At 60.0% G+C, this 26,123-nt stretch overlaps 1 protein-coding gene across 1 annotated transcript in view; it reads right to left on the bottom strand.

The window, feature by feature from the left end:
• Nucleotides 1-16,171, bottom strand: part of LOC133354510 (uncharacterized) — a 21,419-nt gene extending 5,248 nt beyond the window's left edge. Inside the window, exons 1-8 of the mRNA XM_061571403.1 lie at nucleotides 15,928-16,171; nucleotides 15,639-15,821; nucleotides 14,910-14,988; nucleotides 11,707-11,891; nucleotides 10,455-10,622; nucleotides 9,178-9,738; nucleotides 6,921-7,337; nucleotides 6,285-6,476 (exon numbers count right to left, since the gene is read on the bottom strand). Coding sequence (XP_061427387.1) covers nucleotides 6,285-6,476; nucleotides 6,921-7,337; nucleotides 9,178-9,738; nucleotides 10,455-10,622; nucleotides 11,707-11,891; nucleotides 14,910-14,988; nucleotides 15,639-15,821; nucleotides 15,928-16,105 — 1,963 coding nt within the window. The 5' untranslated portion in view covers nucleotides 16,106-16,171. The remainder of the gene's footprint in view (nucleotides 1-6,284; nucleotides 6,477-6,920; nucleotides 7,338-9,177; nucleotides 9,739-10,454; nucleotides 10,623-11,706; nucleotides 11,892-14,909; nucleotides 14,989-15,638; nucleotides 15,822-15,927) is intronic.
• Between the last annotated feature and the right edge of the window lie 9,952 nt (nucleotides 16,172-26,123).

Below are 26,123 nucleotides of genomic sequence, written 5' to 3'. Positions count from 1 at the left end.
AGTGAGCGGGAGGGAGAGCGGGAGAGTGAGCGGAAGAGAGTGCGGGAGAGAGAGCGGGAGGGAGAGCGGGAGGGAGAGGGGGAGAGAGAGGGAGAGAGAGCGGGAGAGTGAGCGGGAGAGAGAGCGGGAGAGTGAGCGGGAGAGTGAGTGGGAGAGAGTGAGCGGGAGAGAGAGCGAGTTTTTACTCAGCAAGAGTCGCAGCTGCCAATCTGCCCGGAGTCACGAGGCCCCCCACTCGGGCCTCTGCTCCAAGGCCACCCCCCCAAGCGCGCAGCGACCACTGCCACCGCGCAACAACGGCATCCGCTGCTACGCCTCGAGCTCCGTCACGATCGAGGAGTACATTGCGGCCCTGGCCGCCATCGTCCCGCCAGCCACCGTCACCCACGCCTCGAAGATCAGCGGGAAAGCCGTCTTCTACCTGATGACGAAAAAGGTGGCCGATGCGGTCGTCGAGAAGTGGATGACCGTGGGGGGACTCGACGTCCAACTGGAACCCGTCGCTTCGGTGGCGGCGCGAATCGTCGTTTCGAACGTGCCGCCCTACATCCCCGACAAGGCCGTGTTGGAGCACGTGTCCAAGCTGGGCACGATCGTGATGCCAGTATGTGCCCTGCCACTGGCGGGGAGAGACCCCGCTATGAAACACATTTTATCTTTCAGGAGGCAGGTGCATGTCCTGCTGACTCCCGGACAGCAGGAGGAGGGCTCTTTTGTGATTGTCTATGCAGGCATTGCCCTTAGACTGTTTTATGCCAAGGATTGCATCAAATTCAATATTTGCAAAGAAGAGGGGCACTTCCGAAGGGATTGCCCTAAGCCGACAATGGCAAGGGTCGGAGAAAAGAACGGGGAGGGGGGAGGCAAGGCAAAGGAGGCAAAGCAGCAAGAGCCCCCACTGCAACAAGGCCCTCAACAGCCCACATCGGACCCGCCAGCCACGCAGCTTCCTACACCTGAGGTCGTGGCCCCAACATCGCCGCCTCAACCAACAAATCGCAAGAGAAAAATACAGAAGAACCCGGATCGCAAGGGTCAAATTCAGAGGAGGATCTCCTCCCAGACCTCGAACCGGAAGAAGCGGTGAAACCCCCCACACTAGGGAGGAAGCAGAACAGCTGCCAGACGCCGAAGACGCGGCTTTCGCCATCCCGGACGCCACGCCGAGTGACGCGCGGGCGGCGAGGAAGAAACCCGCCAAGAGGAAGAAGCAGCGTGCGTCTGGGGACCCGTCTACTGTGGTCATAGAAACTCACTCCCCACCAGCTATGCATGAAGCGAGGACAAATCCTATTTGCTCAGCCCTCGACCAGGAGGAGGAAGTCAGCGGAGAGACATCGAGCACACTCAACAAGGGCGAGGACGAAATGGATGGGAATGAGGAAGAAGGTCCCCGTCCCACTGCTGACCCAAAACCAGTGGAAGAGACACTCCGGAGCCATCCACCCGAAGAGCCTGAGCAGGAGCCATCCCAGGCCTTCCCTGACACTGGGGGAGAGGACGCCGCTGGGCCATGCGCCAGCCCAGCCGCTGCAGCTCTTCCAGCGGAGCCGGACGCCGGGGAAATCGACTCAGATCGGGACGACTGCTTCAGCATGGGGAACGAGAGCAGCCAGGGGTCTACACTCCTTGACCCTCAGACTTCCCTGGTCTCCCCGGAAGATCTCTGGCACTTCCTGGACGAGACTAACGTGAGGAAGGACAGAGTGGACATTGCCTTGGCTCAAGGGAAGGACAGCAAGGCAATGAAGGCCTCGGTGACTCAAGCCGAGAGACTCTTCGCCAAGCAGGGACTCGAGTCCCGGGGCAGGGAGAGCCCAAAGCTGAGATACTTCTGCAAACAAATTACTAGGAGGGAGGCCACGGAAGCAAGGAACAAGCAATGCCTATGTACATCGTCTCCCTAAACGTGAACGGGTGCAGGGAGGCAGTGTGGAGGTTTTCCGCAATGTCTCTTGCGAGGAAACACGCTGCCTCTGTCTTCTTCATTCAGGAGACGCATCTCACGGTCGAGGACGAGGATGACTGGAGGAAGGAATGGGGAGGGGACTCCTTCTACAGCCACCTTGATAACACCTCCTGTGGAGTCGCGACCCTGTTTGCTAAATCCCGAGCTCATCACCCAGACTGAAGTGGTGAAGGGAAGGCTGCTCGGGGTAACGGTCAGGGTGGGCGATGTCACCACCCACCTACTGAGCGTGTACGCGCCGGTGACCAACAAGGAGAAGATCCCGTTTCTGCACCTCCTGAGGAGGCACCTTGGCCGGGATCCCAGACGACGAGTGCGTGATTGTGGGTGGCGACCACAACTGCACACTCGGTGCCCTGGATCGATCGGGTAGGCAGCCGGGGGGAGTTGGGCCAAAGAGGGAAATGCAGGGACTCCTGGAGGACGCTGCCTTGGTGGATGTGTGGTGCATACATCACCCTGGCCAACGCCAGTTCACGTACACGAGGACGAGGCGCGATGGCTCGGTGACACAGTCCAGGCTCGACAGATTTTACATCTCCAAGAGCTTTGTGACGTGCGCCATAATGTCTGGCATCAGGGCGGCACCCTTCACGGACCACAACCTCATCGTGCTCCGTGTCAGGCTGGAGAGGGCCCACGAGGGAGCGTCCCACTGGCATTTTAACAACTCGCTGCTGGAGGATGGCTCCTTCATAGAAATGTTCGAGGACTTCTGGGAAGAGTGGCGAAAAACTAAAACACAGTTCGACTCTCTGGCCCAGTGGTGGGATATGGGAAAAGTGCCCACCAGGCTGTTGTGCCAACAATACACCTGGGGGAGCACCAGACTGAAGAATGTGGACATCGCCGACATGGAAGCCCGAGTCCTCGATTTGGAGGGTCGCCTCGCCGAGGACAGCGACCCTGCTCTTCTCCGAGAATACGAGGAGAATAGGGAGCGTCTCAAAGGGCTACAGGAGGAGCAGACGAGGGGGGCATTTGTGCGCTCCCGGGTGAAGCTCATCACCGACCTCGACACAGGATCCCCGCTTTTCTACTCCCTCGGGAGGCAGAACGGGAGATGCAAATCCATGGAGTGCCTCTTTGATGGTGACGGTGTCTTGGCGCACGAACTCCAGCAGAAGTCGACCATCATCAGAGACTTCTACGGCAGCCTGTTCTCCCCTGAAGAAACATCGGGAGCGGCCCAGGCGGAGGCATGGAGTGGTCTACCCACCCTGGGGGAAGACGGGAAAGAGCTACTAGAGCAAAAGCTCACCAGGAATGACCTTGATGCAGCTGTAGGACTGGCCCCAAATGAATCCCCAGGGTTAGACGGGCTAACAGGGGAGTTTTACGCCGCTTTTTGGCCATCCCTAAGGGAGGACTACAGAGGGGTGCTGGAGGAAGCCTCAGTGACCGGGGTGATGCCTCAGTCTTGGAGGAGGGCGGTGCTCGCTCTGCTTCCCAAGAACGGAGACCTGAGGCACCTACAAAACTGGTGTCCGGTGTCCCTCCTGAATACAGACTACAAAATATTGACAAAGGCTCTCTCCCTGTGACTGAAAGGGGTGATTGCACAAGTCGTAAACAGGGACCAGTCCTACACCATCCCCGGACGATCCATCCATGACAGCATCTTCCTGGTCAGGGACCTCATCGCAGTGTCCCAGAGGTTGGGCATCCCAATCGCGTTTCTGGCCCTTGACCAGGAAAAGGCTTTTGACAGAGTGGACCACAAATACCTGCTGGGAACCCTCAAGACCTTTGGTTTTGGGGATGGCTTTGTCTGAATGATCCTACACCAAGGCGGAGTGCATGATCAAGGTCAACGGCGTCCTCACTGCCCCGGTCAAATTCGAGCGAGGAGTGAGACAGGGATGCCCATTGTCGGGCCAACTTCACGCCCTGGCTCTAGAGCCTTTGCTGAGTCTCATAAGGCGGAGACTCAGCGGCCTGGTGCTCAGGGAACCAAGTGTCAAGTTGGTCCTGACGGCATACGCCGACGACATCCTCCTCATTCTTCGTTCTCTGGATGATGTCGCCCTACTGCACGAGTGTCAGCAGGTCTTTTCAAAGGCCTCCTCATCAAAAATGAACTGGAAAAAGTGCAGCAGACTGCTGGTTGGAGCGTGGGACATGACCGAGTGTCCGGAGAAGACAAAAACCATCAATTGGAGCACAACATCGCTGCACCACCTGGGGGTGTTCCTCGGACCAGAAGAGGAACCACCGCAAAGGAACTGGGTCGAGCTGGAGGAGAAGGTGAAGGAGCGGCTGGGCACCTGGAGTCGCCTGTGCAAGTTCCTCACCTTCAGGACAAAGACGTTGGTGGTGAACCAGCCGGTGACGTCCATGCTGTGGCACCGACTCTTGTCCCTGCACCCCCCCCATGAGCCTCGTCAATGCGCTTCAGAAGCGAGTCCTCGACTTCTTCTGGTCGGGCGGAGGACACCGGGTCGCGGCTGGGGTCCTGGCCCTGCCACTGGACGAGGGCGGTCCCGGGCCGGTTTGCGTGCGGAGTCAGCTGGCCACCTTCCGACTGCAGGCCGCACAAAAGTTCCTGCATGCCGCCCCTGCACCGGCCTCGAGCGTCACGGCCTCCTTCCTCCTGAAACAACTGGGGGGTCTGCAGTGCTCCAAACAACTATTGTACTTGGACCTGCAGGGCCTCCCACTGGGACAGCTGCCACCTTTCTACAAGAGCGTCCTGCAGACATGGAGCTCCCTCGCCGTCAGGAGGCTGAACCAGCCGCGATCGGCCGAGGATCTCGTCTTCAAACCGATCCTCAGGAACCCACAGACAAAGCTGCCATCCACCACCGCCACCCCCGGCATGGAGAGGCACCTCGCCAATGCGTGGCTCATCAGGATGGGAGATCTGGTAGAGCCTGAAACACGGGGCCGGTGGCTCGGACCAGCAGACATGGCCGCAAAGACGGGGGCTGCAGTCGCTCCGGGTGGCTGCCCGGATCCTGGCCGAAGCCAAGGGAGCCTTCTCAGCGGTAGCGGGGAGAACGCCCCCCATCAGCGTTGGGGATGACGAGGCCCCTCTCGGTCCCCCTCCACCGGAGCTCTCCGTCGTGCCGCTGCATCGCCAATGCCGACCAACGAAGGTGGATCACAACCTGTGCCGGCTGGAAGACCTACCGGAGGTGGCCTTCGCAAATGTAAAGAGGAAGGTGCTCTACTCCTACATGGTCCGGTTTCACCAACAGGACACCATGAGGAGCCACAAGGACCATGCCTGGAGGAAAGCCCTGCCCTGCATCTCTCCAGAGAGGCCTCGCTGGAGGAAACTCTACTCCAGCCCGACATACAACCGCATCGGTGACCTCAGCTGGAGCATCGCCCATGGCACCGTCACCACCAACACCTCTCTGGCACGCTTCACCGACACGTCCCCGGAGTGCTGGTTCTGCGGTAAAGTGGAGACGGTGACGCATCAATACGTGGAGTGCAAAAGCCTGGACTTGTTCTTCAACGTCCTGAGAAACATCCTTCTAAGGTTCAGCCTCCACTTCTCCCCGACGGTCCTCATCTTTGGATATCCGAAGGACCCCAACATCTTCAGGGGCTGGTCAACGTGCTCGTCAGCTACGCCAAGCTCGCCATATACAGGACGAGGAAGGTGGCCCTGGAGGGGAAACGTCCGGCCAACAGCCTGGGCATCTTCCACGCTCTGGTCGGAGCCAGGGTGTGGGCTGGAGTTCCGCCATGCGCGGCTGTCCCACGCCATGCCTGCCTTCAAGGAGCAGTAGGCGCTGGAGGAGGCCGTGTGCTCGGTGGCAGATGACGGAGAGCTCTGCATGCAGATATATGCTACCCGTCGGAGTCCGTTGGACTGCGAGAAGGGCTGCGTGCAGATGCAGCACTTGTCGTAGTAAAAAAAAAGAGAGCGAGAGGGAGAACGCGAGAGAGTGAAAGAGTGAGCGAGAGGGGGTAAAGAAAGAGGGGAGCAGAGAGGGGGGGGGGGGGGTTACATAAAGCAAAGAAAAAAACCGAAATGATGAACGAAGCAATGTGCCGACTACACTGAGCATCTTCTTGTTTCCTCTGATCGTAAAAAGAGAGAGAGAGAGCGGGAGAGAGAGGGGAGAGAAAGCGGGAGAGAGAGGAGGAGAGTGAAAGGGAGAGAGTGGGAGAGAGAGCGGGAGAGGGGAGGGAGAGCGGGAGGGAGAGCAGGAGAGAGAGGGAGAGAGAGAGCAGGAGAGAGAGGGGAGAGAGAGCGGGAGAGAGAGCGGGAGAGAGCGGGAGAGAGAGAGCGGGAGAGAGAGCGGGAGAGAGAGCGGGAGAGAGAGTGGGAGATAAATCTTCTTCGCGGTTCCGTCACCTGCCCTCGGGTCCGGTCGTTCCCGGCCCCCTGGTGAGGCGGTGAGGGCGCCCCCCCCCACGTCCTCCGGGCGCAGCGCCTCGCCGCTGCGCCCCCCCTCAGCGGGCAGGCCGCCCGTGGCCCCGCCGCTGGGGGGTCGCGTCGCGGTGCCGAGGCCCAGAGGCGGCGCTCGGCTCGGATCCGTTGCTCCGTCTGGGTGTGTGGGTAGGTAGGTGTGTGTGTGTAGGAGTATGTGTGGGTAGGTGTGTGTGTGTAGGTGTGTGTGTGTAGGCAGGTGTGTGTGTGTGTAGGTGTGTGTGTGTAGGCAGGTGTGTGTGTGTAGGTGTGTGTGTGGGTAGGCAGGTGTGTATGTGTGTGTGGGTAGGCAGGTGTGTGTGTGGGTAGGCAGGTGTGTGTGGGGGGGGATGTCAGTAAAAATGTACTGATTGGCTTGCGAAATTCTACAAACCGCACGGCGGCACAAGTCACCGCGCGATTTATTTGTCCTCATCAAAAAGTGGGGCAAACCGGGTCTCTACCGCAAGAAACCCGCCGCTGTGCACCAACCCTGCGGTGCGTGGCAGAGATTCGTGGTGGAAACTCGTGGTGGTGACTAGTGTTAGTGACTCCTTGTAGAGACTAGTGTTAATTACTCACCGTCCAGCAGCAGCAGCACCAGGACCTCGTCACGAGCCACGAGTCGGCCCGCGTCCCGCGCCCCGCGCCCCGCCGCCTCGCACGCGTAGCGGCCCTGGTCGCCCGCGCCGAACGCGCGCAGCACCAGGCGGTGCAGGCGGCCGCTCGGGCCGCAGGGCGCCCCGTCGGGGCACAGCCGCCCGAGCGCGTGGCGCCACCTCGAGCGCTCGTGCACCCAGGGCTCCCCGTCGGATCGCAGCCCGAGCAGCGGCGTCCACGACGAGGCGGCGGCGTCGGCGACGCTCCAGCTGACGGACACCTCGGAGAGGGAGGAGGAGTCGACGGAGCACCACAGCGTCGCGTCGCCACCCGGCGGCACGAAGAGGGGCGACGCGGGAGAGAGGCGCGCTGCGATCGGCGCACGCGACGGAGCAGGAGCTGAGAAGTTTGGGGGTTGGGGAGAGAGACCGGAGCGCGGGTTCGTTCGGGTCGCACGGCACAGGCGCGACATCCTGGCGCGGGTTCGTGGGTAGGGTGGGTAGGCAGGTGTGGTGCCGGACGGGCAACGTTTTCGTGGGCACTGCCGTGGGGGGAGGGGCAATTCCGATTGGCCTTTCCCCTCAGGGCATTTGTAACCACCACAGCGGCTAAATGGGGGCTCTAGATGGGTGCGAGGGGTTGGTAACCCCTCCACCTTCAATTAATTACCATTAAACCACGACCACAACATTTTATAAATAAGCTTGTGCCGGAGGCCCCGGGGGGACAGGCGTCTATGACGTCTCCTGGCCAAACCCCATTTGGCGGAGCCAGGAGACAGAATCCTTACCCTCGGGACACCTCCAGAAACAACAAAAAACCACTACGTGTGGCCACGTGGAATGTTTGAATGCTCAGTGCGGAGGAGAGGCTGCCACTCCTCTGTTGGGAGCTGGACCAATACCGCCTGGATCTCTGTGGTATTCAGGAGGTCCGGTGGACCGGCTCTGGCTCCTGCCACAATGAGGGGTGGACAGTCCTCTACTCGGGGAAGGAGACTGCCAAACAACATGAAGTGGCTCTTCTTCTGAACAAAAGTATGAAGGGGAGTGGGAGCGTGGCGGTGAGGTGTGGGAAGCTGTAAGCCCCAGGCTACTTTGGGCTCGCCTTTCCATCAACCAGAGGCGAGGAGTGGTGGTTGTGATTACTTATGCCCCCATTGAAGACGAACATCCGTGGTGGGATGCAGGCAAGGCCAATGAGTCAGATGCCTTCTATGACCTCCTGTCACAGGTGCTAGCTAAAGTGGCCCCTCGGGATAGAGTCATCTTGTTGGGTGACTTCAATGCCCGAGTTGGTCATGATGCTGGCACCTGGTCTAGAATAATTGTAAGGCATGGGCCAGATCAGCTCAATAACCACGGCAGGAGGCTGCTCGATTTTTGTGCAGCCTATGGGCTTGTAATTACCAACACGCAATCCAAAGTACATGTGAGAGATCGAAGAGAGAGGCATAGAGAGAGAGAGAGAGACAGAGAGTCGGAAATAACAGCTGACATAGGCAGGTCGGATGCTCACGTGCCCTTTGGATTGCACTCTCATGATGGTAATCTCTCATTAACACTGCTCCCTAATCTCCCCCATTAATACAACTGACGTGCTTGCGTCCGTGGATGGAATTCCTTTCCAGCTCAGACCCCGCTTGCTTGCCCATCGCCACATATATAACCTCTTGTTGTAACAGCTCTCTCGCTGGTTTAGCAGTTCCACTGCTGGATTGTATTTTCTCCCTGAGGACGACTGCTTGTGTTGCGATCGAAACGTCGTGATTTATTTTATTTTTATTTTCTACCTACGTTACTTTACCGAAAGAACCAAAGAGTATGGATTCCTGCAGTCACGAAAGCTTCAAATCAAGATAGTATTATATTATTGATTCTTTCGGTAAAGTCACGTAAATAGGAAAAAAAAAATCTTAAAATAAAAATAATAAAATAAAAATAATAAAATTACATAAAAATAATACGTTGAAAAATAATAAAAGCAATTTATTATTTATTATTTATTTATTTTATCTTATTATTTTTATTTTATAATTTTTGTTTTGTTTTCTATCTACGTGACTTTACCGAAAGAACCAAGAATATGAATCCCTGTAGTCACGAAAGCTTTAAGTCTAAAAATAACAATTAGCATCACCACGGCCGCGAGTCGGACTCTGCGTGGTGACAGCGGCGCGTGTCTGGAGCCCCCCCCCCCCAACAGCCCTTCCCCCGCCCCCCAACCCCGCGCAGTTTACCGGCGCCGACCTCCACGCGGACGACGTCGACGGCGCGCGCCACCACGCGGTGACCGCGCGCCAGCGCCAGCAGCACGCAGGCGAACGAGCCCGCGTCCTGCAGCGTCGCGCTGCGCAGGGCCAGCACGCTCGCACGCCGCGCGCCCCAGGCGCACCCCCCCTCCTCTCGCGACGCCCCCCACCGCTGTCGCGGCGAAGGCAGCCCCCCATCCCCTTCCTCCTCGTCCGCCTCGTCCGCCTCGCCGTCCTGCGCCCCGGGGCACAGCCTGGCGGAGAGCGTCTCGGCCAGCACCTTTCTCAGCCCTGGGACGCCTCCTCCCCCTCCTCCTCCTCCCCCTCCTCCTCCCCCTCCCAGCCACTCCACGAGGAGTGCGCGTGGAGGCCCCGTGTGGCCCAGGGGCGCGTGCGTCCACAGCGCGACGATTTGGCTGTGCGGGGGGGGCAGCGAACCCGGGGTGGCGGCGCCCCCCGCCGCCTCGCACACCAGGGCGAGGGGGTAGCCCTGGCGCGCGTGGACCAGGGGTCGTGGGGTGACGCGCGCGCTCAGCGGCCCGAAGTAGACTGCAGGGGGTGAGAGGGAAGGGGTGGGGGCGAGAGAGATTATGGAGCTGGTAAACCTCCGTCGTTCTTATTTCAACTTCATTTAAAAGTTCGGCCCGTTTGCAACTCGGCACGTCCTCTGCGTCTTGCGGCCACGACCTCTGCACCGCGCCGAGACGTGGCGAGCCGCGGCAGCCCGCACACGCACGCGCGCTTTACCCACACCGGCATTCCGAGCGGCCGTGCCGCGGCACCTGAGCCGTGGCCAAGGAGGGAGGAAGGAGGGAGGCGCTGACGTTGTCACGCGGTCTGCAGCGGGGGGGGGGGGGGGGGCAGTGTTGCTGCGAGTGATCCTAGTGGAGTAACTCGCGGTGGCGTTTTACAAATGTGGCACATTTGAGTCCTGACGTGGCCACGCAATTCGCGACTCTATTCCCATGACGCCCGTGCTGCTCTGCACGTGCGTGCCCGCGCTGAACATCTTCCGCACCGCACGGAAGTGCGCCCGCGGCAACGGGCAGGGACACGGCCTGCCAGACTCGAACCGCGAGCCCCTCGAGACGAGCGACGAACGCGTCACCGCTCGTGGCGCGTTCCGTGCCGGGTTGGTATTTTAACTCGACCCGCGACGTCCGTGGTGGTCGTTCTGCGAGTACGACCGTGGGGGGAGGGGGGGGCGCCGCTATCGAGGTCACGCGGCCGCTCGTGTCGGGAGTGGGGGGTGGGGGGGTGCTCGCCTTCCTCCGTGAACGCGTGCTCGGCGGGGAAGAGCGCGCCAGGCGGAGTCGTCGTCCCGAGGAGGCCCGCGGGGATCTCTGCCCCCTCGCCGCCCTCCTCCCCGTCCCCCGAGAACTCCTCCTCGTGACGCCACCCCAGCGGCGGCGGCGTGGCCGTGGCGGCTCCACCTGCGTGGGGACCACAAGCACAGGGGCCGCGCTCCGAGACGAGGCCTCTACGAGGTCGCCATCCGACTCCTGCCCGATCCTGTGGCCCTCGCGCTTTGCTGGTGGGACGCCGCCGACGTATCGGCAGTGGCGGGGATCCGAGGTGGGCGGTAGGAGGGGGGGTGGCGATCGATACACATCAGAAGCAGATCGTGGGATTTGTTGTCGTTGCCAATTGCAGGGCTCTGGGCGTTTGTCAATCGGCCTCTGCGAGCGTGCGGCCCGTGACCTTCACGTGACCTTCACGACTCTTCACCGCCGCCGCCTGCATGCCGCCACGGTTCCCTCGAGGGACGCCGCTCGCGCGGCTGCTCTGTGGGACGGGAAAGCGCTGCCCGGTTGAAGGGACCTCGGCGGTTGTTCTGTGATATCCACCTCCGTGGGTCCTTCTCCACCCCGAATGCCGTCCTCGTGACGTGACGCCGGTAGCGCGTCCGGGATCACGTTGAGTCGACGCGTGTGTTCCGCGGCCAATGTCACGATTCTTAGTTAATTTGTGGCTCGGTCACGTAATAATCTGGCCCGAATTTTACGTCGTGAAACCCTTCACCACCCGACATAGCTCGACAAATGAAAGTGTCGCACGTGCAAGCGATTAATGCGGTCATTATTGTGCTGACAAGTCGAGCGATTCCCACGGCCCCCGAACGTAGCGATTTGAGATACGCGACGTGTCGCTTGAAACGGCATCAAACGTCAATCCAGATAGACAGAATGTGGGGGTGGCGGGGGGTGGGTGGGTAGGGAATGTATCAATACAAATTAGATCTAAAAATAAACTCCATTCTGATTCTTTGGTTCTTTCGGCAAAGTCACGTAAATAGAAAAATTAAAGTAAACAAAATAAAAACTACGACGTTTCGATCACAACACAGGCGATCGTCTTGTATCGTAATCGAAACGTATTTTTTTATTTTATTTACTTTAAAATTTTCTATCTACGTGACTTTACCGAAAGAACCCAAAAATATGAATTCCTGCAGTCACGAAAGTTTAAAGTCAAATTTTCAACTCCATTCCCGGCGGGTGACGGCAAGAAACCGACCGTGTCCCTCGCCCAGCAGCAGTAGCGTCTCGGCGCCGGCCTTGGCGGTCTCCTCGCCAGAGCGGTCCAGGACCTCGCACGAGTAGCGGCCGCCGTCGCCCGCCGAGAAGTCGTTGAGCTCGAGACGGAACGCCGAGGCGAGGCACGCGGCCTCCATGCAGATGGCGCCGCTCGCGAAGCGGCTCCTGCGCGGAGGGGCGCGCAGACGCGGGGCTCGACACGGGGGGGTGGTGGGGGTGGTGGTGGGGTGGTGGTGGTGGTGGGGGTGGTGGTGGTGCGGGTGGTGGTGGGGTGGTGGTGGTGGTGGTGGGGGTGGTGGTGGGGGTGGTGGTGGTGTTGGTGGGGGTGGTGGTGGGGGTGGTGGTGGTGGGGGTGGTGCGGGTGGTGGTGGTGGTGGGGGTGGTGGTGGTGGTGCGGGTGGTGGTGGGGTGGTGGTGGTGGTGGTGGGGGTGATGGTGGTGGAGGTGGTGGTGGTGTTGGTGGGGGTGGTGGTGGTACGGGTGGTGCGGGTGGTGGTGGTGGGGGTGGTGGTACGGGTGGGGGTGGTGGTGGGGGTGCGGGTGGTGGGGGTGGTGGTGGTGGTGGGGGTGGTGGTGGTGTTGGTGGGGGTGGTGGTGGGGGTGGTGGTGGTGGGGTGGTGGTGGGGGTGGTGGTGGTGTTGGTGGGGGTGGTGGTGGGGGTGGTGGTGGTGGGGGGTGATGGTGGGTGCGGGTGGTGGTGGTGGTGGTGGTGGGGGTGGTGGTGGTGGTGCGGGTGGTGGTGGGGTGGTGGTGGTGGTGGTGGGGGTGGTGGTGGTGGAGGTGGTGGTGGTGTTGGTGGGGGTGGTGGTGGTACGGGTGGTGCGGGGTGGTGGTGGTGGGGGTGGTGGTACGGGTGGGGGTGGTGGTGGTGGTGGTGCGGGTGGTGGGGGTGGTGGTGGTGGGGGTGGTGGTGCGGGTGGTGGTGGTGGTGCGGGTGGGGGTGGTGGTGGTGGGGGTGGTTGCGGGTGGTGGTGGTGGTGGGGGTGGTGGGGGTGGTGGAGGGGGTGGAGGTGGTGAGGGTGGTGATGGGGGTGGGTGGTGGTGGGGGGGGGGGGGGTGGTAGTGGTGGTGGGGGTGGTGGTGGTGCGGGTGGTGGGGTGGTGTTGGTGGGGGTGGTGGTGGGGGTGGTGGTGGTGGGGGTGGTGGTGGTGCGGGTGGTGGTGGTGGTGGGGGTGGTGGTGGTGGTGCGGGTGGTGGTGGGGTGGTGGTGGTGGTGGTGAGGGTGGTGGTGGTGGAGGTGGTGGTGGTGTTGGTGGGGGTGGTGGTGGTACGGGTGGTGCGGGTGGTGGTGGTGGGGGTGGTGGTACGGGTGGGGGTGGTGGTGGTGGTGCGGGTGGTGGGGGTGGTGGTGGTGGTGGGGGTGGTGGTGGTGGTGGGGGTGGTGGTGCGGGTGGTGGTGGTGGTGCGGGTGGGGGTGGTGGTGGTGGGGGTGGTTGCGGGTGGTGGTGGTGGTGGGGGTGGTGGGGGTGGTGGAGGGGGTGGAGGTAGTGAGGGTGGTGATGGGGGTGGGTGGTGGTGGGGGTGGTGGTGGTGGTGTGGGTGGTGATGGGGGTGATGGTGGTGGTGGTGGGGGTGGAGGTGGTGGGGGCTAGGGGTGGTGATGGTGGTGGTGGGGGTGGTGTTGGTGGTGGTGGTGGGGGTGGTGGTGGTGGGGGGGTGGTGGTGGGGGGGGTGGTGGTGGTGGGGGGGGGGTGGTGGTGGGGGGGGTGGTGGTAGTGGGGGTAGTGGTGGTGGTGTTGGTGGGGGTGGTGGTGCGGGTGGTGGTGGTGGTACGGGTGGTGCGGGTGGTGGTGGTGGTGGTACGGGTGGGGGTGGTGGTGGTGGTGGGGGTGGTGGTGGTGGTGGTGCGGGTGGTGGTGGTGGTGGTGTGGGTGGTGGTGGTGGTGGTGTGGGTGGTGGTGGTGGGGGGGGGGGGTGGTGGTGGGGGTGGTGGTGGTGGGGGTGGTGGTGGTGTGGGTGGTGGTGGGGGGGGTGGTGGGGGTGGTGGTGGTGGTGGTGGTGGGGGTAGTGGTGGTGCCGTCCCTGCTAACGCGACCAACGCCCCCACCGAACGTTCTCCGTGTCGTGCGTCTTAGACTGCGACTTGAGCGAGGCGCTGCACGGTGAACTGTGGCACGGGATGGTTTGCGAGGGGAAAGGAGATGAGCGGATGGGATGTGTGTGTGACACGAGGCGGCGGCGGCGGCGGGGGTTGTGGTGGCGATGCATGGAATAAACGAAGTTGGGAATGAGCCGGGGTTGGATTGATGGTGGGTGACCATGGGGAGTTGGGGGCAGGGAAGGCGGCGTTCGTGCGAGTGGGGAGGACAGGGTGGGCAAGACAGAATGAGAGGGGTTTAGGAGAAGAGAGAGGGTGATTGACGTGCAAGGACAGTGTATTCGAGTGAAGAAGGGGCTAGGGGTGAGAACGAGCGATACTGAGGACTGTGGGCAGGGAGGAGGAGGAGGACGAACAGAAATAAACAGCAACGATTTAGAACGCGGAGAGCGGAGCAGGAGCGTGCCGTGAGACGAGAGAAGAGGCGGTGAGGATGAGGCAGGCGGTGGCGAGATTTACAAACGGGATGTGAGAAATGTCAAGGGGCCACGATGGCACACAGAGAGGCAGTGTAGCTGGACGAGGAGGGGCGATGTGTGAGCGGTGGCCGACTCTGAACCTTTACTCGCACGAGAACCGTTGTAGTCACGGTTCGCTTCGGAGCGACTCGAAATTCGGAACGAGTGTGACCGGGCGTGATGAGGTTAGAAACAGAGAAATATCTATCAGCGCGGTGTTGACTGGTCAAACAAACAGGACACAGTGCCCGAGCAGTGCGGCTGGGGTGCGTGCAGTTGACGGATCGATATCGATTGCTTGAAGGATCGATATCGATTGCTTGAAGGATCGATATCGATTACGGGACCTCTCGAGGTGGTCGGCCTCGTGTGGCGTGAGGGCCCTGGATGACGATCCCTGGGCGGCGTTTGGCCCCTGCTCTCTCGGCACGGACTCATTTTGGTGGCTCCACCGTGGTGCACCTAGCCTGGCACAGGCGCCGTGGTGACCTCGCCGTCGCTGAGTGGCGAGCGGGCGGGGTATTGGCGTGGTCCGTGAACTCGGTGGTTGTGTCCGGGCCGTGGGCCGTGGGCCGTGGGCCGTGGGCCGTGGGCCGTGGGCCGTGGGCCGTGGGCCGTGGGCCTCACTTGTGCCGCTCGTGGGCCCAGACGTCGCCACTCGTCGTGCGACTCAGGAGCACGGAGCCTTTCTCTGTGGCCGCGACTCCTGCGGGGGTTGGGGAAGGGAGTGGGGGGGGGGGGGGTAGTTATGGGTTAAGGAGGTGTACTGGTCACGGTCTAAGATGATGGTGGTGATGGTGGTGGTGGTATAAATCCTATTGGTGGTGTCAATGATAATAATACATTTGCCCACGTGGTACGCATGCCACAGTCGGGCGAAGCAATGGCGAGTGACGGCGCGAAGTGTCACGACAGGGGACAATGTTACAATGCGTAATCCCAGTTGAGTAATTAGTGGATATCATTAAGATGCGGACCATGAAGCCAGCACACCGTGACCTACTTATCCCCAATCTCACGATGGGATCTTCAACACCCACTGTGTTTCATGGTGAATATAAACTGCAGCGGCGTCCAAAGTGGCCTGCCAGATTGCGAGCCGACAAAAACAAGCAGGAACAAGCGGCACGTGCGCTACCACTGGGCCTTCGGATTAGCCGCTCCTCCATCGCGCGAGGCATTGGTGATGAAGACCATCAACTCACGACACCGCGGAGCCTGTTTCATCACGGGCTGCGGCTGAATCCCGGATTGGAACCCGGCGTCTCAGCCGTGCGGCCTCTCCCCTCCCCGACCTCTGAGCCAGCGTCAGTGCGCCGCCTCGTGACGAGCCGTGCACCGGGAGGCGATTCGCACCCGCCGGGGCGTGGAACCAGCGGACGGCCACGGCCGAGTTCGACTCCGAGTCGGCGCCGGGACCCGTGGCCGAGCGGAACGCAGGGAGACCGGACACGAGACACCACAGCTCCGCGCGGTGCCCCTCGGCCACGGAGGACGCTTCGGGTGGCCACACGCGGACCGAGAACGCGACCGCGGCTCCTGCACTCGGACACGGAGACACCGAGAGGAGGCGGCGGGCCACGTGACGAGCTGTCCCGAATCCCGGGGTGTTCAACGCGTGCCGAACGAACCCCGCCGCGCTCACCGCTGCCGTCGACGTGGACGTAGGCGTAGGCACGCGCCACAGCGCGCGGCCCCCGGCCCGAGCCCGTGGCCCCCGCGGAGCGCGGGAGGTCCCAGGCGGCCTCGCACGCGTAGCCGCCGGCGTCGTCCCCGCGGAGTGGGCCCACGGTGAGCTTCTGTCCCAGACGGCGGCCGCACATCGCCTCCACGCAGAGCTCCCCGCTGCGCACGCGGGCGCCGTAGCCCGGCCCGGCACGCGGCGTCTGCAACCCACAACGACTCGGTGTTGGTGACGCGCCGCACGGATAGCGAGAGATGATGGTGATGATGATGATTCAGAGGCGACGGAAATCACAGACGAGCGGGAAGGTAGCCAGGGAAGAGCTGCCTCTGGGTGGGGGGGGGGGTGCCCATTCCAGTGAGTTGATGAGATTGAACGTGCGGTGAGCGCTACTGAGTGAGACACCGCGGCGTAGAGGAGCGCGTCTCTCGTCAGGAGCGCAGCGCGCGCGCTTTACACCGCGGGGCTAACGCCGCCTCTGCTCGCCGCGAATATCGTGAACGCGGAACGCCGATGCACCGCTCGCCTGCGTCCCTCGCGTCTCCAGCACCAGCGTGAGCGGCGCGGGCTCGCGAGCCCCTCCCTCGGAACTCGGCACACGCAGCCAGCGCACGGTGACGGCGGCCGGGAGGTCGGGGTCGTGTGCGACGGGCGAGAGGGGTCCCCCGGGGAGCCCCCCGAGTAGGGTCACCTCGCACCACAGGCTCAGGCGGTCCCCCGCGCGCACCGCCCAGCCCGGACGCACGCGCACGCGCACCCCGGCGTGGATCGCTGCGCGCGCGCGACACGTGGGGGGGGGCATCGTCATCATTGTCATCGTTACGATCACCAACATTTATAATTAATCATTTATCATAACCCCGAGCCTTCATTACTTTGATAGTGCATTGTCTTTGAGCTGTACGCCTTTTGACGTCCTCTGGTCGAGCACCAATTGAGACGAGGCTCAGAGGCTCAAAAGAAAGCCGTCTCTGGTGTGGACCAATCAGTTTCAAGGACAATGCATTTATTATCAAAGTGTGTTTTTTGTTGTTGTTGCATTTTGACCACAAGTATTGTGGGTAATGCAAACATCATTCCTCGTAGAACGGTTTCAGTTTTGTTGCCAGAAAAAAGGGGAAAACCCCTATTATTATATTTTGGTACTAATGATGATTACCAACATTGTCACGATCGTTATGATCATCACCATCATCACCATCATCGTTATGATCATAAATTGTTACCCTCGAAAGCGAGATGTTTCTTTCTCAATGGATTTTCCAGTTGAAATACTTTCATACCAAAACATCATTAACATCATCATTGTATCACTGTCATCATCATCATCGTCGTCGCGTGCACCCGGCTCACGCCCACCACGCGAGAAGGGACGGTGCCTGATGGGCGAGAGTGGTGACGGAGTCGGCGTGGCGAGCCGGGCAGAGAGGTCACTCACCCGCCTCCATCCGCGATGCCCACAGCAACGCGGCGCAGAGCGCGGTGGCGACCTGCATGGCGGTGTCTGTGGGAGAGGGCGAGAGACGGAGGCCTCTGGGACGCCGAGACACGGAGACACGCACGGGTTCATGCACAAGACAAGATCCCCCCCTCCCCCAGTATAGCATTAACAGACTGTAGGGGCAAGTGCTATTAGCGAGCGCCTATGAAGGCCGGCACGGAACACGAAAGGGTGGGTGGCCAGCACCACGCCCGACCGCCTTTGTCTCCCCAGTGACGATGTTTACACACCGCACCAGGTACCTATTTGAGGCTGAGTCGACCTAGGGGCGGAGGCCCAGGACCGGTTCAGATAATCGTCACCGGGTATTGGCCGTGAGCTGGAATCGAACTCGCGCGCATCGGAGCGCCAGAGAGGCGACGGGCGGGAGGAGCGGGAGGAGGATGATGCTCGTACATCGAACTCATCGTGGGGGGGGGCAGGAGAGCCACAACCAAAGCTGGCAAGCAGCCCAGAGTCTCGCGCTGCCAACTATCGCCCGAGGCCTGGCGGCCCGCCGGTCCGCCAGGAGGTGGCGACGATTCCCCTCGAGACTCCCAGCGCAGGAATGTAGGCGACGAGGCGGTGGAGGTGCGGCGTTGACGCACGTGCCGCAGACGTCGTCGTGAACGCGCCGTGGCGCAGTGCGCGCACTCACGGAGCGCACGGAGCTGCTCCTCTCTGGGGACGCGGCGGCGGTGGTGGTGGTGGTGGGAGTCTCGTGCAGTTGCGAAACGACTTCGTCTCCACGCTCTTGCGACACGCGGCGACGGCGGTGGCGGGGGGGGGGGTCTCCCGCACTGGACGCGTGCTCTGTTGACTTCTCACATCGTGGGGCTCGTTTGTTGTTGTTGTTCGACCCCCCCCCCCCCCCCCAAGGCTCGCCGGCCCTGCCACTGCTGGATAAGGGTTCGCCCCATTCGAGTTGTGGGGGTTGTTTGACCATACTTCACCATGCTTGTCAGTGCGGGTTAAAGAGGGAGGGGTGGGGGGGGCATGGACGTTGGAGCATAGTGCAGGACAAGGGTGTAGTTTGCGGCACCGCCCTCTGCTGACAACGTTGACCCGCAGACGCAGCCTATAGCACCTGCTATGCGCGGTGGTGGTCGCCCATCCGAGCACTCTGCAGGCTCAACACCTGCTTAGCTTCCGAGATCAGGCGAGCCTGGGCCGATGTCGGGTGATGCGATCATTTGGTCGCTTGAGACAGCAATGGAAGTTCCACATTCCTATGGCCTGCGGTAGTCGCCACGTACGACTGTTATCACCGTTGATATTCAATCAAGTGTGGCTCAATGTATTGGCACCGAAGGGATGACGGGATAAGTCGACCAACAACTGGTGTTTGAACTCTCCCAACCTATGGGGACCTAACGATGCATCGACGAATCGATAGCTATCGATTGTTTCATAATACACGTACAGCAGTGGAGTGACACAGGCGGTTGTGCGCATACGGAAGACGGTGGTCTGATTTGGGGAATTAATTTGGTTTTTGCGGGATCGCCGTCTCTTTGGGACGATAAGTCATTCGCCCAAGGACCGTAGTTGCCATCATCGATGGCTGTTGCAGTTTCATCGTTGTCATCCTCATCCTCTCGCTGCGTCTCGGTGAAATGAACAAACCGTGACCACCACCCATTACCATAGTAACCACTACCACCACCATCATCATCAATCACCACCTATTACCATCGTCACCACCATCATCATCACCACCACCATCATCATCAATCACCACTACCCATTACCATAGTCACTACCACCACCATCATCACCACCACCAACATATTGAACATAGCCATCACCATCATCATCAATCACCACTGCCACCACAGTCATCGCCACCACCCTCATTTTGGTGAGCAAATGTAAAGCACCGTTTGATGGAGGATGCCGCGGTGATTGTTGCATTTATTAATAACCGGACTTGGCCATAGAAACGTCGAATTGTTCTTGTCACGGTTTTGATAAGGCGCGGAGTATCCATTGCGGGGTGTTGTGGGAGCTGCGCTTCCTGCCGAGTGTCGCTGCTGGTCACGGGGCCCGGCAAAGCGACTCTCGCTAGCAACACGCTCAAGGGGCCAGTGGACTGTACACATTGGCTCCTCCACCAATGTTGAGGACCCTATATCAACAAAGACCCTGAGGGGCCGTCCATAAATGACGTCACGCACCTGGGAGGGGGGGGGGTCAGACATTTGTGACGATGTGTGACGAGGGGGGGGGGGGTTTGAGAAATGTGACGTCACATGAAAATGCGAAACTTTAAATAAATATAGACAACACGTTCTACTTAATTAAATAGACGTTTTAATAAATGTTTTCTCCTACAACATCAGAGTGCAGCGCCACATTAAATACGCACTACAATGACAATAGTTTTAAGCAATTTGAAGCATGTTTTATTTTGGGGGGGGGGGGGGCAGAGCTTCGTGACGTCATATTTGAGGGGGGTCTGACTTTTTGTGACGCCGTGTGACGATGGGGGGGGGGGGGGTCAAAATCGTCCAAAATCGCGTGACGTCATTTATGGACGGCCCCTGAGTGTTGTGTCTCATCACCCACACTACAGATGACAACTCACTCATTCACCCAATCGCTCCCGAACCCACCCACACCGCGTGTCACCTCACTGCTCTCTCTCTGCTCCACTCCCCTTCCCCCTCTCCCGTCATCATCGTCGTCGTCTCTATGTTCCCCAAGCTCTCACAATAATAATAACAACAATAACCCCGTGAAATTTAGATTTAAAGCTTTCGTGACCGCAGGGATTCATATTCTTGGTTCTTTCGGTAAAGTCACGAAGAAGGGAAATAATAAAATACTAAAAACATAAAACAATACAATTCTCACGACGTTTCGACTGCAACACAGCAAGAACATTTTTAATTTTTCAGCAAGAAAATTTGAAATTTTCGTGCTGTGGATTTCACACCTGATGACGATTGCTTGTATTGCAGTCGAAACTTTGTGAGACTTTGTATTGTTTAATATTTTTTTAATTTAATTATTTTCCTTCTACGTGACTTTACGGAAAGAACCAAGCATAATGACCCCGTGTTTACAACTGTATCTGCTGCTACTTTAATACGGAGGCTTTCGCGACCAGTATCCATAACAGAGGTACATATTAACGCGATCAAACCCAAAGCAACTTTGTTAACAGTGCCGATGAGCTTCCTGTGCTCAGCAACGGTGTCAAATACCCCCACCCCCCCCACACACGCACTGAGACACGCAGACAAGACGGAGACGTGTAAGACAGACGAGTTGTTGTGGATGCACGGGGCTATATACATTAGACAGCGTCTGCCACGTGCGAGGCTGTTTTGCTGGCTACGTTATAATTAGTGCGGTCACTTTACCAGAGGGAGAGGAGGAGGAGGGGGATAACCAAGACGGTACCGAAATAAAGCGGAGACATACAAAAGGCGGGCGCGTGCGAGCAGGCGGAGCGCCGTGGCGCAGCTGAGGCCGCGATCGCGGAGAGAGGAGCGCACATGATGCTCCTGCTGCTGCTGATGCTCCTGCTGATGCTCCTGCTGATGCTGCTGATGCTCCTGCTGCTGCTGATGCTCCTGCTGATGCTCCTGCTGCTGATGATGCTCCTGCTGCTGCTGCAGCTGCTGATGCTCCTGCTGCTCCAGCTGCTGATGCTCCTGCTGCTGCTCCTGCTGCTGCTACTGCTGAAACTGCCCCTGCTGCTGATGCTCCTGCTGCTGCTGCTGATGCTCCTGCTCCAGCTGCTGTTGCTGCTGATGCTCCTGCTGCTTCTCCTACTGCTCCTTCTGCTTCTCCTGCTGCTGCAACTGCTCCTGCTGCTGTTTCTCCTGCTGCTGTTGCTGCTGATGCTGCAACTGTTCCTGCTGCTGCTTCTCCTGCTACTGCTCCTTCTACTGCTGCCCCTGCTTCTGCTTCTCCTGCTGATGCTCCTTCTACTGCTTCTCCTGCTGCTGCAACTGGTCCTGCTGCTACAACTGCTCATGTTGCTCCTGCTCCTGCTGCTGCTCCTGCTGCTACAACTGCTCCTGATCCTGCTACTGCTGCGGCTGCTTGCGTGGCGCGTGGATCAGAGAGACGACACCGCGGTCGTCCGCGACACATACGGAACGAAACCTGATGAAGAGCGTGCGCAACGCCGCGTCGGGGAGACGCACCGAGACGCAGAGAGGAGCACATGGAGGACGCGCACGTTCACGGGGCATCGTCCGCACGCGGTTATGAGGGAGTGGGTGGGGGGGCTTCGGGGCGGGACGCGTCCCCTGCTCGAAGGGACGCGCCCGCGAGGGGCGCCTGCTTAGAGGAGACGGAGCGACGGAACCAGTTTGTGTGCGCGTGCTGCGCGCATTCTGTAATATCGCTGGCGGTTTTGGGGAGGTCTTCGTCGAGCAGCGGATCGAAGATCGCCGGTGATGAACGAACGAACGATCCCCTTTGTTCGGGTCGTCTCGGCGCGCCCGCGCGGTGTCGCAGCCCCTCCGCTGGGCTGTCATCTTGAGTTGGGGTGGTGGGTGCAGACGAGACCGCGGGGAACTTTACCCCTCAGCACCGCCCGCACACACGCGGGGCGATAGCAGAGCTAGGGCGAAGACACGCGGCGTGCGAGAATTCACGAACGCCGATTTCGAGTCCCAACGCGAGTTTATTCTCAAGGAGTCTCTTCGTGGTTCTTCTTCGTCTTCACCCCTAGGGGGTGCGAGATGCCCTTTCTGGGAGGGGGGGGGGGGTGCGAGACATGGGCAGATTATTTTTTTTACAAGGTAAATCATCTAAAAACAAATTAATCACGGGTACGTAAGTATAAACCCTTGATTGAGAACCTTTCCTGCAAGGCTGCAGTAAAGGTTTAAGAACCACTGGGTTAGCGCGGTAGGTGATAGGCGCCGCAGGGAGGCATCAAGGTCCGTAGGCCGCGATGAGACAATGTGACTGATAGTGCCTCTGTCCAGGAGGGGTCGCTTCGGCCGGGCAGGGCCGGGATCTCGAGGTGGGTTCTTTAGTGCTGGTTTTCTTGTTATCTCAAATTTTTGGTTTAAGCGTTGATCATTGTGGCCGCTTTTCTCTCGGGCGCGTACCTACCGAGCACCAAACTCAGACTTCGCAGCGCTGAAGTTTCTGTTCATACCGCTGTTGGAGACAGAACCAGTCGTGGCACGGACGCCTTCAGCTGGAGTCGGATCGGCGACGTTGCTTCGGGGTCGCCTCTTTCCCACTTCTGCCCCTCCCCGTGCAACAATGCCACGGCTGTGATGACACGGCCCACGCACGAGCCACACGGCCCTTTATTTTTGGTGGTGTGCATTTTGTTTGTTTGCTTTGTCAGCGTTAAGTTCACGCAGAAGTAAACTCTGGGCCGCCTTGTGTGTTTGAAGCAAGTGTGGTGACACGACCACGGAGCAACTTCACAAAAGCCGCGATCCCCTCCCGGCCCCCGCACTAAACACAACCCACACGCAGCGCACCCACGTGGTGTCCTGACGGGGGGTTGCCTGGCACGTCCGGGTTTAATCCAAAGGGCCCCTAGAGGGAGAGTCTCACGGTTTCCCGGTGCAAGGAGATTGGCTGACCCTCACAGGACAGGTCACATTGCGGTGCCCCTGCATTGGCTTAAAACTGGATGGGCCGAGAAAGAAAAGGTTTCCCTGGGCCAACCGCAATGAGGTGCAAGTCTGGGGGGGGGGGGGGGACGGAGTACGGAACCCTGAGCAAGAAGGGCACAAGACACAGGCAGAGGGACTGCGGCACGGGTAAGCGCATGATTGACTGCGTGGCACAATGGCACCCCGGGCCTTTGAAGTTAAGAATATAAAAGGAGGAACCCGGGACGATTGGACCTCCGGGCCGCCAAGGCCCACTCCCTGCCGTCCTGCCTCCTCGAGCCGCTTGCAGCATCCGTGTGATGCCAGCGAGTGCTGCTACGAGGAAGTGATAGGTGAGGTTTTCTCGCGTCCTTCTCCCTCCGACTCTCACAGCGTCCATGTGACGCCGTGAGTCCAGCTTCGAGGTACGTGGTAGGACGCTTCAGTGACTGGGTTTGTCGGCAGTGAGGCTCAGCTCTTCTCGCAAAGTATTCCCCCTCCAGGTAGAGGGAATTTGCGCCGGTAATAAACTTTAGTTCAGAGGATTGGTGCAGTATGATTTCTCTGTGTGTGGGGGTAACCTCGGCGCGGTGCTGGTAATTTGAGCGCGTGTGTGAGGCGCGCGTGTAGTAAAACATACACGGCCGCCGACGCTGGCGCGTGTTTACGCGTGCGTGTGTGAAACACGAGCGCCTGCAGTGTGCCGCGTGAGTAATTAGGGCGGGGTGCGATAAACCCGCGTTAACACGGCGTGTAGACACAAGCGTGTAGACACAGCGACAATAGTGTTAACGGCGAGGCGTGCGCGCAAATCCATACAACTCTTTAGCATGAGCCTTGTGTGCTGCAGATGAGGGCTTAGCCCTAAGCGCCTGCAGGGGCGCGTGCGTGCACGCCACCGCGTTCTCGTGGTGGTGTACGTGGGGAGCGTGTGCGAGATAACCCCGGGCGGTGGCGAGCCAGCCGAGTAGCGATGTCCCTCGGAGAGGGCGCTGGCGCGGGGGGGGGGGGATCACCCGATCGGCGGGGGCCCGGCGAGAGGCGGCCGACGAGGAGGAGGGTTGGAGTGGAGGGAGTGGACGTCGGCCCCCACACCAGCAGTCACTGGCTGCTGGGATAAATAAGCATCACTCACAGCAAGGCCGCGTGGATGATGGTGATGCGTACACCAACAACAACACTAATTGTACGGCTCAAGTGGTGCTACAAGACGTGGGAAGCAGGCGATTTCTCCGCTCACTCATCCCGTGACTCACACCCTCCACGCAACGCGACATGGACACCGGCAAGCTGGACTCGTTCACACCAGCCGGCCCGAAATGGGTCGACCAGACCCAGTTCCGTGTCAACTCTGAGACCTCGTCCCGAGCCGCTCCCCCCCCCCAAGTCCCAACCTCCTCGGCCCCCTCCCCATCCCCACCGCCCCCGCTGAGATGTTATTTAAAATTTTGTTCGCTCAGCGAATCTTGTTTTACGATGTTCCGCCGATATGGAGCCCGGGTAAATAATACGAAACCACAGGGAGGGGTCCCTCTTGCCCCCCCCCGTCCCCCGCCCCTTCATTCGTCCCCCACCCCCTCCCCTCTTCAGCAACATCCATTTATCTGTCTCCAGCAACGTTGTGAAATTCCCCGCCGCCAAAGGCCCAACGTTAAGTTTGGAAAACACACCCGCAGACAAAGATCCCCCGTATAGCCTTAACAGACTGTAGGGGCAAGTGTTGTTAGCGAGCACCTATGAAGGCCGGCACGGCACACGAGGGGGTGGGTGGCCAGCACCACGCCCGACCGCCTTTATCTCGCCAGTGGCGATGTGTTTACACACCGCACCAGGTACTCATTTGAGGATGAGTTGACCTAGGGGAGGCCCATGACCGGTTCAGATAATCGTCACCTGGTGTTGGCCGTGAGCGAGAATCGAACTCGGGTCGCCGGGTTCGTAGCGCAGCGTCGCGCTAACCGCTACGCCACCGCTCGCAACAGCAGACACACACAGACGCGCACACAGAGACACAGATGCACACAGACGCACACACAGACGCACGCACAGAGACACACAGACGCACACAGACGCACACACAGACGCGCGCACAGACACACACAGATGCACACACAGAGACACAGACGCACACAGACGCACGCACAGAGACACACAGACGCACACAGAGACACATAGACGCACGCACAGAGACACACAGACGCACACAGACGCACACACAGACGCACACAGAGACACACAGACGCACGCACAGAGACACACAGACGCACACAGAGACACACAGACGCACACAGACGCACACACAGACGCGCGCACAGACACACACAGACGCACACACAGAGACAGACGCACACAGACGCACGCACAGAGACACACAGACGCATGCACAGAGACACACAGACGCACGCACATAGACACACAGACGCACACAGACGCACGCACAGAGACACACAGACGCACACAGACGCACGCACAGAGACACACAGACGCACGCACAGAGACACAGACACACACAGACGCACGCAGACGTACGCAGACGCACGCAGACGCACACAGAGACACACAGACGCACACAGACGCATCCCGTCTGTGCTGCCGGGGTCACAGTTGCCGTGCGTTCAGAGAAGTCGATGCTATGGGGGAGCTCTCGGCAGAAAGCAGTGCACCACTTTGCGTGGGGAGGACGCTCTCAGGAACAAGGTACCGTCACAGAACGGCGTCTGAGGTCTCTCAGTTGTCCGCTTCGCACCTCCCCCCCCCACGTGCCCTGCCTGTAGAGGCGGGATCCGGTCGCGTCAAACTCAAAATAAAGTTTTGTTTTGCAACTCTCAGAGCTGCCATTTGCCGAGTTTAATAACGCCCCACGAGACGAGCGGCTTCACCGCGCTCGGGAATCCGCGTTGAGACAGCGGCACGACACCAGCCCCGCGCTGCACTCCCGGCCCCACGGTGCCCTCCCTGACCCCGCGCTGCGCCCCCTGACCCACGGTGCGCTCCTGGCCCCGCGCTGCGCTCCCTGGCCCGCGCTGCGCTCCCTGGCCCGCGCTGCACGAGGTCTGGGGAGAGGCGCCTCCCCAGACCTCGTCCCGCGCGTTGGG

Source organism: Lethenteron reissneri, chromosome 47 (genome assembly GCF_015708825.2).
Source record: "Lethenteron reissneri isolate LAM-NWPU_2019-01 chromosome 47, ASM1570882v1, whole genome shotgun sequence".
Lineage (NCBI taxonomy): Eukaryota > Metazoa > Chordata > Hyperoartia > Petromyzontiformes > Petromyzontidae > Lethenteron > Lethenteron reissneri.
This window is presented reverse-complemented; position numbering and strand designations above follow the sequence as displayed.